Source organism: Pristiophorus japonicus, chromosome 8, assembly GCF_044704955.1.
Source record: "Pristiophorus japonicus isolate sPriJap1 chromosome 8, sPriJap1.hap1, whole genome shotgun sequence".
Classification (NCBI taxonomy): Eukaryota; Metazoa; Chordata; class Chondrichthyes; family Pristiophoridae; genus Pristiophorus; species Pristiophorus japonicus.
Window position 1 is genome coordinate 89,756,654 of NC_091984.1, and position 16,740 is coordinate 89,773,393.

The 16,740-nt window shown below is 42.4% G+C and overlaps 1 protein-coding gene across 10 annotated transcripts in view; it reads right to left on the reverse strand.

The window, feature by feature from the left end:
• The window catches only part of raver2 (ribonucleoprotein, PTB-binding 2), a 123,916-nt gene that overhangs the window by 66,364 nt on the left and 40,812 nt on the right, over positions 1–16,740 (reverse strand). For all 10 annotated transcript variants that reach the window (XM_070887039.1, XM_070887032.1, XM_070887034.1 and 7 more), the window contains exons 3-5: positions 7,431–7,900; positions 5,221–5,409; positions 2,884–3,010 (exon numbers count right to left, since the gene is read on the reverse strand). In XM_070887039.1, coding sequence (XP_070743140.1) covers positions 2,884–3,010; positions 5,221–5,409; positions 7,431–7,900 — 786 coding nt within the window. The remainder of the gene's footprint in view (positions 1–2,883; positions 3,011–5,220; positions 5,410–7,430; positions 7,901–16,740) is intronic.

A 16,740-nucleotide genomic window follows, 5' to 3' on the forward strand; every position in this document is an offset into this window, starting at 1 on the left:
ACCGAACCATACAAGGAGAAATTAGGGCAGGTGACCAAATGCATGGTCAAAGAGGCAAGTTTTAAGGGGCGTCTTAATGGAGGAGAGGGGTAGAAAGGCAGAGAGGTTTAGGCAGGGAATTCCAGAGCTTAGGGCCTAGGCAACAGAAGACACGACGATCAATGGTTGAGCAATTATAATCAGGGATGCTCAAGAGGGCAGAATTAGAGCGGCGCAGATATTTCAGGGGGTTGTGGGGCAGGAGGGAACGGGGCCGCACTCCGCTTGGAGGGTAAAAATTCAAGGTAAGATGCGTGGTGCAATTTTTCTTTCAATAACCGACTTACCGGTCGCAGCCTTGCATTGACGATTTCATGGGGATGCGTGCTGCCATGTTTCAGCCTGGCACTCCCGCTTCTGTGCTGGGCTGCTATTGTTGAAGTGGTGGCCCCTTGCTCCATTGCAGAGCTCACAGCATGCCCATCCCTTTAACGGAAGGAGAGGGCCCTGTTCTTCTGCTAATGTTACGTGATGATCCACGTAGCGCTGGAAAGTTCCCGCACTTAGCTCTCCACTTCCTCTGTGGGGCGGTAACCCCAATTTCGAGGCCGGGGTGGGACTTCAGCGCTGGGCGCAGGAAGTCCTGCCTGGTCTCGGTTACTGCCCCCAAACAAGGAGTTACCAAATTTTGGCCCCCCCAAAAGTTCAAAGTAAATAGGCATTGCTCGAATTAAAAATAGATTGAAAGTGGAATATCAGAGATTAGAATTTCTTGTTATGTACAGCTGATTTGGGAGCATGATCTTTAAAAAAAAGTGTTAACACTGCAAAAGTATGTGGTTTGGCAGACAGCAGCAAGGTTTGTAAGGGACTTCACGAAGACAGACAAGTTTGTGGAATGGGGAGACAAGTGACAGATGGAATTTAATGTGGAGAAATGCATGGCAATATGGAAAAACAAGGCATGGGAGCATACACTCAATCATCATAGTCCCTCGAAATCAAGGAAGACTTGCGTCCACTCAAAGCGAGTTCTCAGGTGGCTGTACAGTCCAATGTGGGAATTACAGTCTCTGTCACAGGTAGGGCAAACAGTGGTTGAAGGAAAGGGTGGGTGGGGAGGCTGGTTTGCCACACACTCTTTCCGCTGTCTGCGCTTGATTTCTGCATGTTTGGCAACGAGACTTGAGGTACTCAGCCCTCTCCCAGATGCTCTTCCTCCACTTTGGGCAGTCTTGGTCAGGGATTCCCAGGTGCCGGTGGGGATGTTGCACTTTATCAAGGAGACTTTGAGGGTGTCCTTGAAACGTTTCCGCTGCTCACCTTGCTTGCCGTGTCAGAGTTCAGAGTAGAGCGCTTGCTTAGGGAGTCCCGTGTCGGACATGCGGACGATGTGGCCTGCCCAACGGAGCTGGTTGAGTGTGGTCAGCGCTTCAATGCTGGGGATGTTGGCCTGAGCGAGAACACCGACGTTGGTGCGTCTGTCCTCCCAATGGATTTGCAGAATCTTGCGGAGGCAGCGCTGGTGGTACTTCTCCAACGCTTTGCGATGTCTGCTGTATATAGTCCATATCTCAGCCATATAGGAGGGCCTTACACTAAACATCCGTAAGACAAAGGTCCTGCATCAACCTGACCCCGCCACACAGCACTGCCCCCCCGGTCATCAAAATCCACAGCGCGGCCTTGGACAATGTGGACTATTTTCCATACCTCAGGAGCCTACGATCAGCAAGGGCAGGCATCGATGACTAGGTTCAACACCGCTTCCAGTATGCCAGTGCAGCCTTCGGTCACCCGAGGAAGTGTGTGTTTGAAGATCAGGACCTCAAAACTGGCACCAAGCTTATGGCCTACAGGGCAGTAGTGATAACCGCCCTCCTATATGGCTCAGAGACGTGGACTATATACACTCAATAGAAAGACACTGAAGGATGTGGATGATCAAAGATCTAGGTATTCAAAAACATAATTTCTTGCGCGTTCAAATGCACGTAGAAAAAGGCATAAAAATAGAGGCACAGAATACGAGAGTAAAGTACTAATGATAAATTTGAACTAAACATAGTTACAGCACTATGTGCAATTTTGGATGCCCCATTATAGAAAAGATATTACAGTAATAGAAACCATAACACAAATGTTCACCAGGATAATGCCAGAAATGGGAAACTATTATTATGAGGCGAGATCAAAGATATCAGGAGCAGAGAAGGCCAAGAGGAAAATTAACAGAAGCTTATAAAATTATGAAGCATCTTGTTAAACTGAATGAGAACAGCTATTTTTGCTGGTTGGGCAGTCAATGACAAAAGGCATCAATTTAAAATGGCCACAAAGTAAGAAAGGACCTTATGAGAAATGTCTTTATGCAGTGGGTTATTGGAGCATGGAATACTTGGTCACAGGGGGTGATTAAGGCAGAGACAGTTGCATCTTTTAAAGATACATTGTATAAATATCTTAGAAATATTTGAAGCGGAGAAAAATACAATGCTACAGAGAGACAGTGAGGTTAATTTTTGACTGCTCCAGCAAAGGGTCAGCACAGACAAATGGGCTGAATGTCAGTTTCTGTGCTATGAATTTCTATGGTTGAAGTTGGGAGAGATCAAATTAGACATGGTTTGATCAAATTCCATGTGAAGAACCCAAAAGTAGATGAACACTCATGGAAATAAAATGTTTACTTATGTATTCCTTTCACTTTGTCTAGAAAGAAACCTACGACCTTCAAACCCTTTTTCCCATTAAAATACCAAGTTGAAAAAAGCTGCTTTGAAATGAAATGTAATGTAAAAAAAAAAGACACTACAGATTGTAATGGGATCCACAACTTAAGTATATAAAAAGAGTTGCAATGAGTCACAAGGACAGCAAAATTATCTTGCAAAAAAAACTCACTTTTCTTGCCAGCTTGCCCATTGAAGTAAGGCCTCAGTAGCAGTTGCAATGCAGCAGGATTACCCAGGCTGTTTATAATCTGTAACGGGTTGGGTTCAGGAAGAAGGCCCTTTCTGCCGTTTAGCAACTTAGGACAAGAGAGATTTTAAATGAGTTATATACCAAAGTATTACCAAAACAAAAGCATCATACCAGTTTACACAGCAGTACATTAGTTGCCTTCATAGCATATGTACAGTAACAAATTTGCAATTTATCTTAAGATTTTAATCAGAACAATACTGGGAGGATTTTAATAAAAGATGGATCAGCCCATTTATTGGGAAAGTACATCAAATATAGATCAGTGTGCTGGGATCAATGTAAATTGTCTAACGATTAAATTAGGGTTGCCAACTCTGGTTGAAGGCATGATCACGTGATGTTCCGACCACATGATGTCAGATCACAAGGCCCCTCAATTGCCAACTCCCAAGGCCACACTGCCCCCACCCCCCTCCCTGCCCACTTGCTGATGCCCAAGCCCCCGTCTACCGATTGCTGGAATCCACCCACCACCCCCCACCACCCCATTTCCTTAGGCCCCCATGCACCACATCCCACCAGCTCCGCTAGACACCCCCGCACCCCCTCCCCACCCCAGACTCCCCCAATTGACAACTCCCTTACGTTCCCCCCACCCTGAGTCCAGAGGCCATGCTGGGATAGTGACAATGTCTCCAACTGGTGAAGGCTCTTCCACTAAATTGCAAATGTAGAATATTATGAAGTGAATCCTTGATACCTTGTCTCAAGTTTTGAAAACGCTGCTTAGAGGCAGCTTGGAAGCCATTTTGTGTACGAAGTTCCATCATTAGTGGTGTGCGTTGATCACAATTCTCTGGTTCTAAATGGTGAGCTTTATATAAAATGCTTTGGGTTGCCACCAATCAGCAATTCGAAAGCATAAAACAGGACAAGGGCTGACAAACTTGCTGATGAGTGCAAAAATCTCTCTACTATATTCAAGTTTATGGATAATCCCTAGCAATGCATTAACCCTTCAATTTGGAAATTTAAAAAAAAACAAGCTCTACAATACTGCATTTCATCTACAAAGATTTTGAGGGTAAACACATGCCCAATGACTCCATCCCTCTCTTTCCCACCTCCACTAGTTACCATTAACCTGAATCTTAGTGAGGAAATCAAGATCGATGGCACACTAGGCCTTCCCACTTCAAAGTAGCAGTGGGACAGAAGCATACAATTATGGGGATTTCTTCACAAGGAGACAGTTTCTGTGCTTTGGTTAGTCTGAGCATAATTACTTTGTGGAAGAATGGGTGAAATAAATAAATACCAGCTTATGAGGGCTGGTTCTTGGGGGAGAAACAATAATTCGGGCTCAACTATATGCCACTGGTGCTCATTGTGACACCTTCCATTTATCAATAGCCCTGGCCCGACTTGATGTTTCTCACGTTTCTGGAGTTCCATTCACAGCCCCTGCCTCCCAACTGAAAGATTTGTTAGCGATAAGTTTAAACATTGTTCCCTCTTCTTTCCTTACGAAAGAGTAGCAGAAACTAAGGGAACAATAGGACACAGAAGTACATAAACTGAAAAATAATTTTACTTGCAGTCACTGTTAAAACAATAACTGTTCACACTTCTCCTGATGGCTTAATGGTGAGGATGTCATATTGGAACAAGGACTTCAAAGCAAGTAGATTACCCAATGTTACCTAGAATGGTACTGAGCCACATAGACTAAGACACAGTGCTGAAATAGCTGATCTCAGCCAGGACAGCAGTATGGACACTATAATTGGTCTCAGCGCTCCTGGGTTAGAAAATGGTACAGTTAAAAAAAATGGAACTCATGTTTTAATAGCTTGCCAAACTCACGATCAAGGCTCACACTTCAAGAAGGGCTGCTTGGGTAAGGTACTACACAGCTGCCTAAACCCCAATGAAGCAGCCTTTTGGGATGGTGGGAGGGTGAAGGGGAAAAAAACTACAGACAGGTTGTTCAAATTATTTAAGTGTTAATATACAGCTGCTTTAACTACCTTATTATTAATATATTTTTTTTAAAATACAAGCATATGTTGACATGATTTCTTTTAATGACTAAAATTGTAGATGCAAACACAGGCTTGCAACTTCAAATTTCCTGATTCATCACTTGAAATTAATGTGATTTCTCCTTCTCTTCCTATACATAAAAATTACCATTCACAATACTGCTCATTACTGAACCAGGAACAGAATGAGTGTTAAAATTCTTCCAGTTCTATAGTTTAACAGTACAATTCATTGTTCCAAAAAAAAGGAGTTAAAAACTTGACTTACCAACCTCTGGGCAGCAATAAGTGCTGCCAGTGTACTGCGGCCCGGAGGCCCTGGTGCACAAAACGAAACACGGGCATGGCTGCCCCCAATAAAGATTCCGTCAGTGGATCGCTGCACTAATTCAGTTTGATCTGCAGTCTCGTACTCGACCACTGCAAAAGAAGGATGGCTACCTGAGCCCTGGGCAATCTGGCAGATAAATGGAAGAAAATTTAAGTGCATTAAAAACATTTAAATAGCACTGCTTCTGTATTCTAGGCAATATTCAGTGAGATGGATACTTTTTCCATGGGCTCAGTTCTTTTCCTTTCTTTTCAAGCTAGATATAGTCATCCTACGCACAGGATTGGGGTGATGGTGAAGGGGGTGTGCGGTGGGCAGGATAAGTAAAAAAAAAAAAGGAATGACAGGAATCTTTAAACTTTAGAAAATCATTCAATAGGGTGCAATTAAATAAAATGTTTGAAAAACCAATGAAATGCACACTGACAATTTTTCCAGACAATCCTCTCAGTGATGTGCTTATAACATCAAAAATTATTTTAAAAACGCACTCCAATTTGGGAAAAGGTCACAGAAGATAAGTCCAAATACAAACAGTAATTGTTTTTAAATGCCAGGAAGCCGTAGCAAAACTGTGTGCTAAGGAACCATTTAAAAAAAATTTAAATAGACAACAAGTATTTATAAAATAAAACTGTTCTGTAATTATAACCTCAGACAACACACAAGCAGGACTTGGAAAATGAGGATTCAGACAGCTGCAGATTACAAGTACGGTTAAAGGCAGTCCAGCGTACAGACTAGAAAGATCTGCGGTTCAGTTCGCAGTCTCTGGCAGAGTCAGTATCTCTGGGTCAAGGAAAGGAACAATAAAACCCAGTCAGTGTTCCGGATCATTATCTAGTGATCCAGGTTGGAAAATGCAAAATCAGATGAGGCGGCACTGGGCTGAAACCAAAGTTAAATAGCTTGCGGATACTCTGCACAGGCACACATGAAGAATGGCCACTACAACAAGATAATGGAAAACCACTACCACTCGAGGAAACTTACTCCATAACGAATCAGTACAGTCAGAAGAGATGGGGTGAAATCAAGTTCATCTACATCTTACTTTGCATCCCATGCTATTCTGGATTACTGAATGTTCATAAATAAAACTGTTTCTTTTCCCTTCTCCCCAGTTCCTGCACAGCTACCTGGGAGTACAGGAGTGGGAGGAAGGCAACCAAGAAAACATAGAAAGGACATATTTGAGTGAAAGCCAATATAAGATTTTTGAACTCTTTTTAATTCACCAAAGTACATCACAGGGAGAATTTCAGTAAAAGATTTTGATCAAAGATTGCTGTAAAAAATGAGGTACAGCACTCCAAAAATAATGTTAGTGATTTGATCTGATTTTTTCCACATCTAGTGAATTCAACCCAGAAATTCTATTGAGGCAGTTTCCCTCCCAATTTTATGTATAACCTTTTATTTACTGTGGGTACTCACTTTCAAGACAGAGGAGCAATAATCCAATACAACAGTGATGCTAAATTTACTAAACAAGAGGAGAAACAAAAGATCAAAAACAGAAGGACGAGAAACAGAGGAGGAGAACAGGCTAGGATTAAGCTATACAAGTGTGAAAACGAGTGAACATTCTGGATTTTTGTTTGTTGCCTTTAGGAGTAAGGAGTATTTATGCAGCAACTTTCCCTCAGGGAAAAGTGCTTGATCTAAGGAAGAAGCATGTTTCATTGGCTGAATCTTGTTCCTTGCTATTCCCGTTAATGGAAACCCAACTGGCTCAGTCAGGTCAGCTCCTGCATAAAAGTATTATACTAGTTAATAATAGGAAAAAGATTATGCAAGGTCACTTAATAGTTCAGATCAAAATTCCCATGGCACAATTTTTTTTTTTTAATTAAGAAACTTAGATGAAGGGCCATGGCCCATTGTGCAGAAAACCAAAGTTTAAAACAGTAGAAAAGATAATGAGATAAATTAAAAGTAATGGTTAGATGGCACCAAACCTGTAGACTGTAGGAGAAAAGTTCCATGCAGAAAGTTTTAGTGCTGCAAAATAATCTTATCCAATTCATATGATTTATAATGTTGCATATCCAGTTGAAAAATATTACAACTGCTGAATTTGAAGTGAACAGTGCATGCCAATGAACAAAAACAGCATGAACATATTCCCTCACTGCTCCACATACCTGACAGAAAACTGGCTTAAACATCCGAGAGAAGAGTTGTGTCAGTTCCTTTACATCCTTGTAATCATGGGGAACTTTATCTATGCAAAGGCACTTTGAATGAAGGAAATCAGCTGAGAGATGATCGACATCTGTCCACTGCACGTACAGTATGCAAGGTCCCAGCTGTTTACCCATAAGTTCAGATTTAGCTCGAGCAGCAGAGTCCTTCTTCATGTACTCCACAAAACCATAACCCTTTGAATGGCCGGTAGTCTCACTATAAACAAGGAAACACCTCTCCAAGTTTCCATAAAGGCGGACCAGCTCCTCGAACTGTTGCTGAGTGTAGGAGAGCGGTAGCGGAGTAATGCAAAGCAAGGTATCAGTAGGTTGTAGCTGAACTGATATCTCTCTTCCCTGGAAACTGGACTTATGAAATTTGTGAATGGCATCCTGTGCTTGTTCTCCATTCAGCAAAGTAACAAAAGCTGAAAGAAAACATCTCATTTAATCAAGAATACAAGAAATTAATATGCCATAATATCTAGTCATGCATATGTATATAAATAAAATTGCCTTTCTTGGCATCAACATTTCCTTGATCCCTGCAATTCAGGAATCACTGCGCAGTGTATTTCATTCTCTTTCATCGTTCAGTCTCCATCCCTAACTGGATACTTATTCACTTACAGGTGCCATTTATTACTTTGACTTGAGCAAATAAGCTGTAGAAAAACAGTTATGTCCTTGAACAAGATGCCCTACTTCAACAAAAATATTGACAACGGATAAACAATGGAAATCTTAAAATAGGATAGGTGACAAGTGGACCAACCCACAGCATCAACCAGCATAGAGTGAAAGCTACATTGGTCTGAAGACCATATAGATTCTTAGCTGATTTATTCACTGATTGCTGCGATGAAAATTCTACCTATGTTAGCTTATTGAAGGCTATATAGGGTTAATATTGGCTTCTGTTAGCTATTTTCTCCAGGCAGTCATCACAGACATTTCAGTCTGACAAGCTGAAGTTTATTAATACATTTCAGTTTTGGTTTCTGTCAAACAAAGGGAGGTTAAATAGGCTGACCGCAATTGAATGCAGATTTATTGGTGTCTTTCAAATTGTGTATTTGATAGCTGGACACGTTAATTGCCAACATGCTATATATGCTCTAGATTAATGAATCAACTTACCCTATCCAATTCTAAACATTTCATAAAGAAATGTTCATGCATATAAAACTTTTAATCAGCAATCATTACAAACTCACTCATTAAAAAAAATTAAGTTTTGTTCAAATTGCACATATTGGCCCCAAGTTTCCACATGATTTGCTCTTGATTTTTAGGAGCAACTGGTGTAGAACGGAGTATCTTAGAAATCGGAATTCTCGTCATTTAGTTTGCTCCAGTTCTAGTCAGTTAGAACAGTTTCACTTTGGAACAGAATTTTTTTTTCCAAAAGGGGGCGTGTCCGGCCACTTACGCCTGATTTCAAAGTTTCGTGAGTGAAAACTTACTCCAAACAAACTTAGAATGGAGTAAGTGAAGATTTTTGTACGTTCAAAAAAACCTTGTCTACACATTAAAAAAATCAGGCGCAGGTTACAAATTAGGCTTCGGGAACGAGGTGGGGGGTGGGGGGAAGGGAAGTCATTAAATTCTACAATAAATCCTTAGTTATACTTATACAAATAAATCCAACCTGAATAAAAATTTATAAGCAAAGAAAAGATTAAATAAACCATGTTCCTACCTGTGTGAAAGTTCTTCAGGCAGGCCTTTCAGGAAGAGGTTTGCCTTCAGGACCGAAGGCTGAACGGGCCGGGCCCGTCCCCAGCACCAGCACCAGATTTACAGGTAGGTGGCGTTGGGTCGGGGAGGGAGGTTCGGTGAGAGAGCGAGAGAGCGAGAGAGCGAGAGAGCGAGAGAGCGAGAGAGCGAGAGAGCGAGAGAGCGAGAGAGCGAGAGAAAAAGAGAGAGAGGGGTCGGGGAGGGGGGAGATCGGGGGGAGTAGAGTCGGGTGGGAGCAGAGTCGGGTGGGAGCGGGAGCGGCAGACGGGTCGAGTCGGGTCTGGGGGGGGGGGGGAGCAGGAGCGGCAGTCGGTTTGAGTCGGGTCGGGGCCGGGGGGGGGGGGGGGGGGGGGAAGAGCGGCAGCGGCAGCGGCAGACGGGTCGAGTCCAGGGGAGGGGGGAACGGGAGCCCGCCGTGGGAGGAGCCTTATTCACGCAGCCCCAGTGAGGCCATTCGGCCAGGGCTAGGGGCTGCGTGCTTCGGGCCCCTCCCACACAGTTTCGGGCGCCTGGAGCTACTGCACTTGCGTGCCCACTGTAGCGCATGTGCAGAGGTCCCGGCTCTGTTTCTAGCGCAGGGACCTGGCTCCGGCCCCTACAGCTCCTGCTGCGCTGCGCCGAGGGCCAGAGGACCTGCAGGGAGGTGGAGAATACAGAGGGTTTTTTAGGCGCACTTTGTGGCGCGAAAAACGGGCGTCCAGGTCGGGACTGCGCCGTTCTAGGCGCAGCTCGAAACTTGGGCCCTTTAGGTCAACACTTGAAAATGTTTAGTGATTAATGTGCTAAAGAAACTGAATTTAAGAACAATGAAAATTTTATAAAGTCTGAAAATTCAAACTATAGCAGATTGCCATCAAGGTTACAGGAGCCCCAACATTCTAGATCATTTATTGTTTGAATTCACCTTTTATGCTTTGCAATGCTACACCATTTGGAGCTTTTAGCTTACACAGCACTGCCTGGTGTAAACAGAAACCACAAAAGATCAGCACACACACTCTGATAAAGATAGAATTCAGAAATTTAAGGCAGTATTGTCCAATAGAAATTGCTGACCAGCCGCAGTTGTGTCTAGAGCAGCAACATTTTAGTCACAAACTAATTTTAGTAGAAAATGCCTTACATACAGGTAAATGTACTTCATGTGTGCATTTACTCAACATGATTATCATTCAGTAACCAAAGCACACAATGATCAAAAACACTGCTTTTCACCTTACCAACAAATGCACAAAAAGGTACACATGGATACGCTGTGCAAATGGGAGCACTGAGATTACACATTCAGCGAGTGTCAAGTACTTTAATTGTATTTCTGGATAGTAAATAAAAAAATGATATGTAGCTAGTATCTAATGTATTGGACAACACTGGTTTAATTAAGAGAACCCTTCCAATGAGGGAACTCTCAATAATCATGCACAAAAATTATTATAGGAGCTTTTAAAGTAGACAAAAATTATAGGAGCTTTTAAAGTAGAAAAGACCAATGAGGTCCTGGAGTGCAGTGGTAAAAAAAGTACTGGTTTGAAATTTATATCAAAAATTGTATTGCTGTTTTTTATGGTATTAGTCAGCCCCACATTGAGTGTAAAGTGCCATTTTAGGAATCCAATCATAGGACAGATATTATTGTTCTAGAGACAGTACACATGGAGCAACTAGATAATTAGAGACAACGTTCCAGAATTCCCTGGAAGGTTTCAATATAACTGCAACACAAGAGCACTGTTACAGTTTTTTTGCCAGGGAAATGAATGGATAATTGAGTTATGTCAGTTTTATTGTTAAAACATTGCTACACGTGAATCTCTTCGATCTAGTCATACCTATCACAAAGGAAGATGGTTGTTGGAGGCCAATCATCTGAGTCCCAGGACATCACTGCAGGAGTTCCCAGGGCAGTGTCGTAGATTCAACCATCTTCAGCTGTTTCATCAATGACCTTCCCTCCAGAATAAGATCAGAAGTGGGAATATTCACTGGTGATGCTGTGCCAATAGCAACTCCTCAGATAATGAAGCAGTCCATGGCCACATGCAGCAGGAGCTGGGCAACTTCCAGGATTGAACTGATAGCGGCAAGTAACATTCGTGCTATGCAAGTGCCAGGTAATTGACCAGCTCCAACAAGAGAAAGTCTAACCATTTCCCTTGCCATTCAAATCCCTCACCGTTAACATCCTGATCATTTGCACCTCTTCGAAGAAAAGTCTGCCGAAATCCTAGGTTGATCTCTTATATAGCTCCAGCCTCATTCAAAAATTCAGCTCACAAAAATTTACATCATTTGCATGAATAACATGCTGGTGTAGATTTATGCCCAAAACATTAGGCTAAACACAGCTCGAAGTCATCAGATATCGGTGCAACTGAGAGTTCTCCAGTTCAATGAAGATTAAAATAAAAATCTAAGCGAGACCTACACCATTCTTAACCAAAGTACTATCAGTTGCAGTACAATTTCCTAGATTGCACTTGTGCAGAAATTACAACATTTGCGTTGGTTTGTGTGCCAATAATGCCAAGAACTTGCGTCAAAATTCCTGCAAAGCTATCCCCGCTTTGTCAGCATCTCCCACATCCTGTGAAATAAAGATTCAATTGAGTGCTACAGATTAACTGTTAGAGGTTTACCATTCTAAAATCACATTGGAAACTTAACTTGCTGCACCAGATTCATATCTGCAATGCTGAGTTACCAATTTCAGTTAAGGTAGGTGTGGGGGGGGGGGGGGGGGGGGGGGAGTAATCCTGCCTACTCTCATTCATAATTTTATCATCACTTACTCCACTCCAGGAGGCTAGGTTGGTGACAACAAAATGGGAGAATACACCCATTAAATATAACGAAACATTGCCTCACTAATGGAAAGATCCATATATGCCAATAAAACATGCCTTAATCACATTGGGAGTCTACCTTACATTTATGTTGTCCTGCATCCCCCAAATATTGCTTTCAAGTTACCACATGCACAGGCAGAGATGAAACAGTTATTGAATTTAAAAATTAGCTTGCATTGAACCATTAACTTTTATTTGGTAAGAGACAGATCTCTTGCATCATCATAGTTAAATTTAATGGAGAAAGAAAAATACTGCAAATGCTGAAAAAATTCAGTTCAGGCTGCATCTGTGCATAGAGAAACATAGGTTTAATATTTCAGGTCAATGATCTTTTGACAGAACTGTAAGGTGTGCAGATGAACAGCTTTTAAGCAAGTGGGTGGTGGGGAGGTCTGGAACTCACTGCCTGAAAGGGTGGTAGAGGCAGGAACCCTCACCATAATTAAAAGATACTTGGATGTGCACTTAAAGTGCTGTAACCTGCAAGGCTACGGACGAACAGCTGGAAAGTGGGATTAGGCTGGATAGCTCTTGGTTGGCTGGTGCGGACACGATGGGCCGAAATGGCCTCCTTCCGTGCTCCTATGATTCTAAGCGCAGATCCAGATAAATGGTGGCAGGAAAAAAAGGTCTGTGATTGGGTGAAAGGCAGGAGATGATTAAATCACAGAAAGTGATGATGATGGTACAAGGCAAAGGGAGATGGCCATAAGAGAAATTAGAGAAACAAAAGGTGTGTCCAGAGGATGTGTGAATGGTTACTGCAGAGTGGCAAAGAGGGAGGGAAGCTTGGGAAATCTGGCAATGCATAGAAGGCTTTGTGGCCCAAGAATGTGACAGAATGAATGCACAGACATCAGGAGTGTGGACCACCCCGCTAGCTGTATACAGATAGAAATTCCCCATCCCAAGCACCAGCCCACACCACCTCCAACCCCAGTAGTTCCAGCGCAGCCATCCTCAATTACCAACACACATTGTGGGAGAGAAATTGGGAGCAGTGGTTAAGATCTGAAGTTGTTAAAGTAAATGCTATGGCCAGAATGCTGTAAAGTGCTTAGAAGAAAAAGAGATGTCATTGACCGCATCAAACAGTACGTTATTTCATTCAAGAAACTCAAGACATTTAGCTCAATTTATAACTATTAGTTTCAAAGTCCACCTGAACTTACATAGAAAATAGAGCACAGAAACAGGCCATTCAGCCCAACATGTCCATGCCGGCATTTATGCTCCACTCGAGCCTCCTCATCTAACTATTAGCAAATGTCTCTATTCCCTTCTCCCACATATGCTTTTCTAGCGTCCCCTTAAATGCATCTATACTACTAGTGGCCTCATGTGGTAGCTAGTTCCACATTCTTGCCACTCTCTGGGTGAAGAAGTTTCTTCTGAATTTCCCAATTGATTTCTTGGTGACTATATTACATTAATGGCCTCTAGTTTTGCTCTTCCCCACAAGTGGAAACGCACTCTCTGTCTACTCCATTTAAAACCTTCCAGAATTTTAAAGACCTCTATTAGGTCACCCCTCAGTCTTTTCATTTCAAGAGAAAAAAAATGACCTAGCCTGTTCACCCTTTCCCAATAGGTATAACCTCTCATTTCTGGTATCATCTTTGTAAATATGTTTTGCACCCTCTCCAGTGCCTCGGTAACCTTTTTACAATATGGCGACCAGAACTGTACACAGTACTCCAAGTGTGGTCTAACCAAGGTTCGATACAAGTTTAGCATAACTTCTGTGGAAATGTATTTTTTATCTGAGCTGTATCACACTGTATTTTGTACCCTTTTTGATATAAAACAAAATGAAGTCCTGGTCCTTCCAGAAATTTCTGCAACAGACTGTTTGCATAAACAGCTAAACCTGGCTTGAAATGGCTGATAGCTAATTAATAGCCACCAGACAGCATGGAGACTGAGACAAGTACCACCCATGGTGCTCTCCTGTATTGTCCATACAACACCAGTTCACTCCCCCCCCTCCCCTTTTGAGATACTCAAACTACCAGCCATTATCTCTCATACAGAACTCATCCATTTTATGCAAAAAGATAACTGACCAGGAAACTGGACAATCCTGACACACTGCAATAGCACATTATCACACTCCCATTGAGTAATGGCTGACTGGCCAACTAATAACCCTGACAAAAGGAGACATTTGGAAACCATGTCAGGACAAGGATGGGGTAATTAACTCTATCTGTATTCACTGACTGCAAGACAGAGCCAATACACAGGAAGAGGCCATAACTTGTGTTTTTACTGTATAAATATCTCATGAAACTGTACCATTTTGGGAGGTCTTCACTTGGCCGTTGACTGAGTGAGACTTTTCCCTTGCTGCAAGTAAAATTAAAGGAACATCTGCAGGAGCTGAAGGTGTCAGTCAAAAATTTAAGTCGAGATTTCGACACTACTCTACTTTTCAATACTATCCCTGTAGAAATAAACCCTCATGCTTGTTTTTTATAAAAAAATAAATGGCTTTATTAACCTGCATCGCTACTTTTAATGATTTGTGTATTTGTACTCAGACATCGCTTTGTCCCTCTACCCAATTTATATTCTTTTTTTCCATTTAATACGTGACCTTATTTTTCTGACCAAAAAAAATGCTCTGCCTCTGTGTTGAAATTAATTTGCCACTTATATACCCATTCTACAAGTTTATTAATGTCTTCCTGTCATTTGTTGTAGTCCTCCAGGCTGTTAAGAGAAGCAAGAGAGGAAATAGCAGAGGCTCAGACTATCATTTAACAATCCTCTCTGGCTGCAGGTGTGGCGCCGGAGGACTGCTAACGTTGTACCGTTGTTAAAAAAGGGAGAAAATGTTAGACCGAGTAATTATAGGCCAGTCAGCCTAACCTCGGATGTGGGAAAATTATTGGAAAAAATTCAAAGGGACAGGACAAATCTTCATTTAGAAAGACACGGATTAATCAAGGACAGTCAGCATAGATTTGTTAAGGGAAGGTCATGTCTGATTAATTTGATTTAATTTTTTGAGGAGGTAACCAGGAGGGTCGATGAGGGTAGTGTGTTTGATGTAGTGTATATGGATTTTAGCAAGGCTTTTGACAAGGTCCCACATGACAGATTGGTCACAAAAGTAAAAGCCCACGGGATCCAAGGCAAAGTGGCAAGTTGGATCCAAGATTGGCTCAGCAGCAGGAAGCAAGGGTAATGGTCGATGGCTGTTTTTGTGATTGGAAGGCTGTTTCCAGTGGGGTTCCACAGGGTTTGATTTTTTGTGGTATATATCAATGATTTATACTTGAATGTAGGGGGTATGATTAAGAAGTTTGCAGATGATACAAAAATTGGTTGTATGGTTGAAGAAGAAGAAAGCAATGAACTGGTCAGGTGGGTAAAACAGTGGCAAATGGAATTCAATCCAGGGAAGTGTGAGGTAATGCATTTGAGGGCTAGCAAGGCGAGGGAATACACAATAAATGGTAGAACACTGAAGTGTAAAGGAACAGAGGTACCTTGGAGTGCATGTCCACAGATCCCTGAAGGTAGGACAGGTAGATAAGGTGGTAAAGGCAACATACGGGATACTTGCCTTTATTAGCCAAGGCACAGAATAGAAGAGCAAGGAGGTTATGCTTGAACTGCATAAAACACTAGTTAGGCCACAGCTAGAGTACTGCATGCAGTTCTGGTCACCACATTACAGGAAAGATGTGATTGCACGAGAGAGTGTACAGAGGAGATTTACGAGGATGTTGCCTGGACTGGAGAATTGTAGCTATGAGGAAAGATTGGATAGGCTGGAGTTGTTTTCTTTGGAACTGAGGAGGCAGAGGGGAGACCTAATTGAGGTGTATAAAATTATGACGGGCCTAGATAGAGTGGATTGGAAGGACCTATTTCCCTTAGCAGAGGGGATCAATAACCAGGGGGCATAGATTTAAAGTAATTGGTAGGAGGTTTAGAGGGAATTTGAAGAGAAATTCTTTCACCTGTGGGTGCTGGGGGTCAGGAACTCGATGCCTGAAAGGGTGGTAGAGGCAGAAACCTTCACCACATTTAAAAAGTACATGGATATGCACTTGAAGTGCCGTAACCTACAAGGCTACGGACCAAGAGCTGGAAAGTGGGATTAGGCTGGATAGCTCTTTAGTCGGCCGGCGCAGACACGATAGGCCGAATGGCTGCCGCCTGTGCTCTAAATTTCTATGATTCTATGATTCCTCAGTATGGTGTCATCCGCAAATTTTGAAATTGTGTTTTTGATTCCAAAGTCTAAATCGGCAATATAAATTATTGGAGAACAACAGTGGTCCCAGCACTGATCCTTGTGGTACTCCACTTTCCACCTTCTGCCGTTCTGAATAGCTACCCTTTACCCTTATTCTCTGCTTTCTGTCTTGTAGCCAGCTAGCTATCTACTCTGTTTCTTGTATCCTGACTTGGTCCATTATGTCATCATCAGCATCATAGGCACTCCCTCAAAAGAGGATGACTTGCTTCCACATGCATTCACAGATGTTTCAGTGAAGGACCTGATGTTCCACCCCCTCAATTGGAGTTCAGGACTGGAAGATGCCTGTGCGTGGATTTTTTTTTTTAAAAAGTGTGCTGACCATTGCACACCAGCCACCACATAAGGCTAGGCGCCTTTATCCAGGACGACTGGAGACCTGCTCTGTCGCACGGACCTAGTG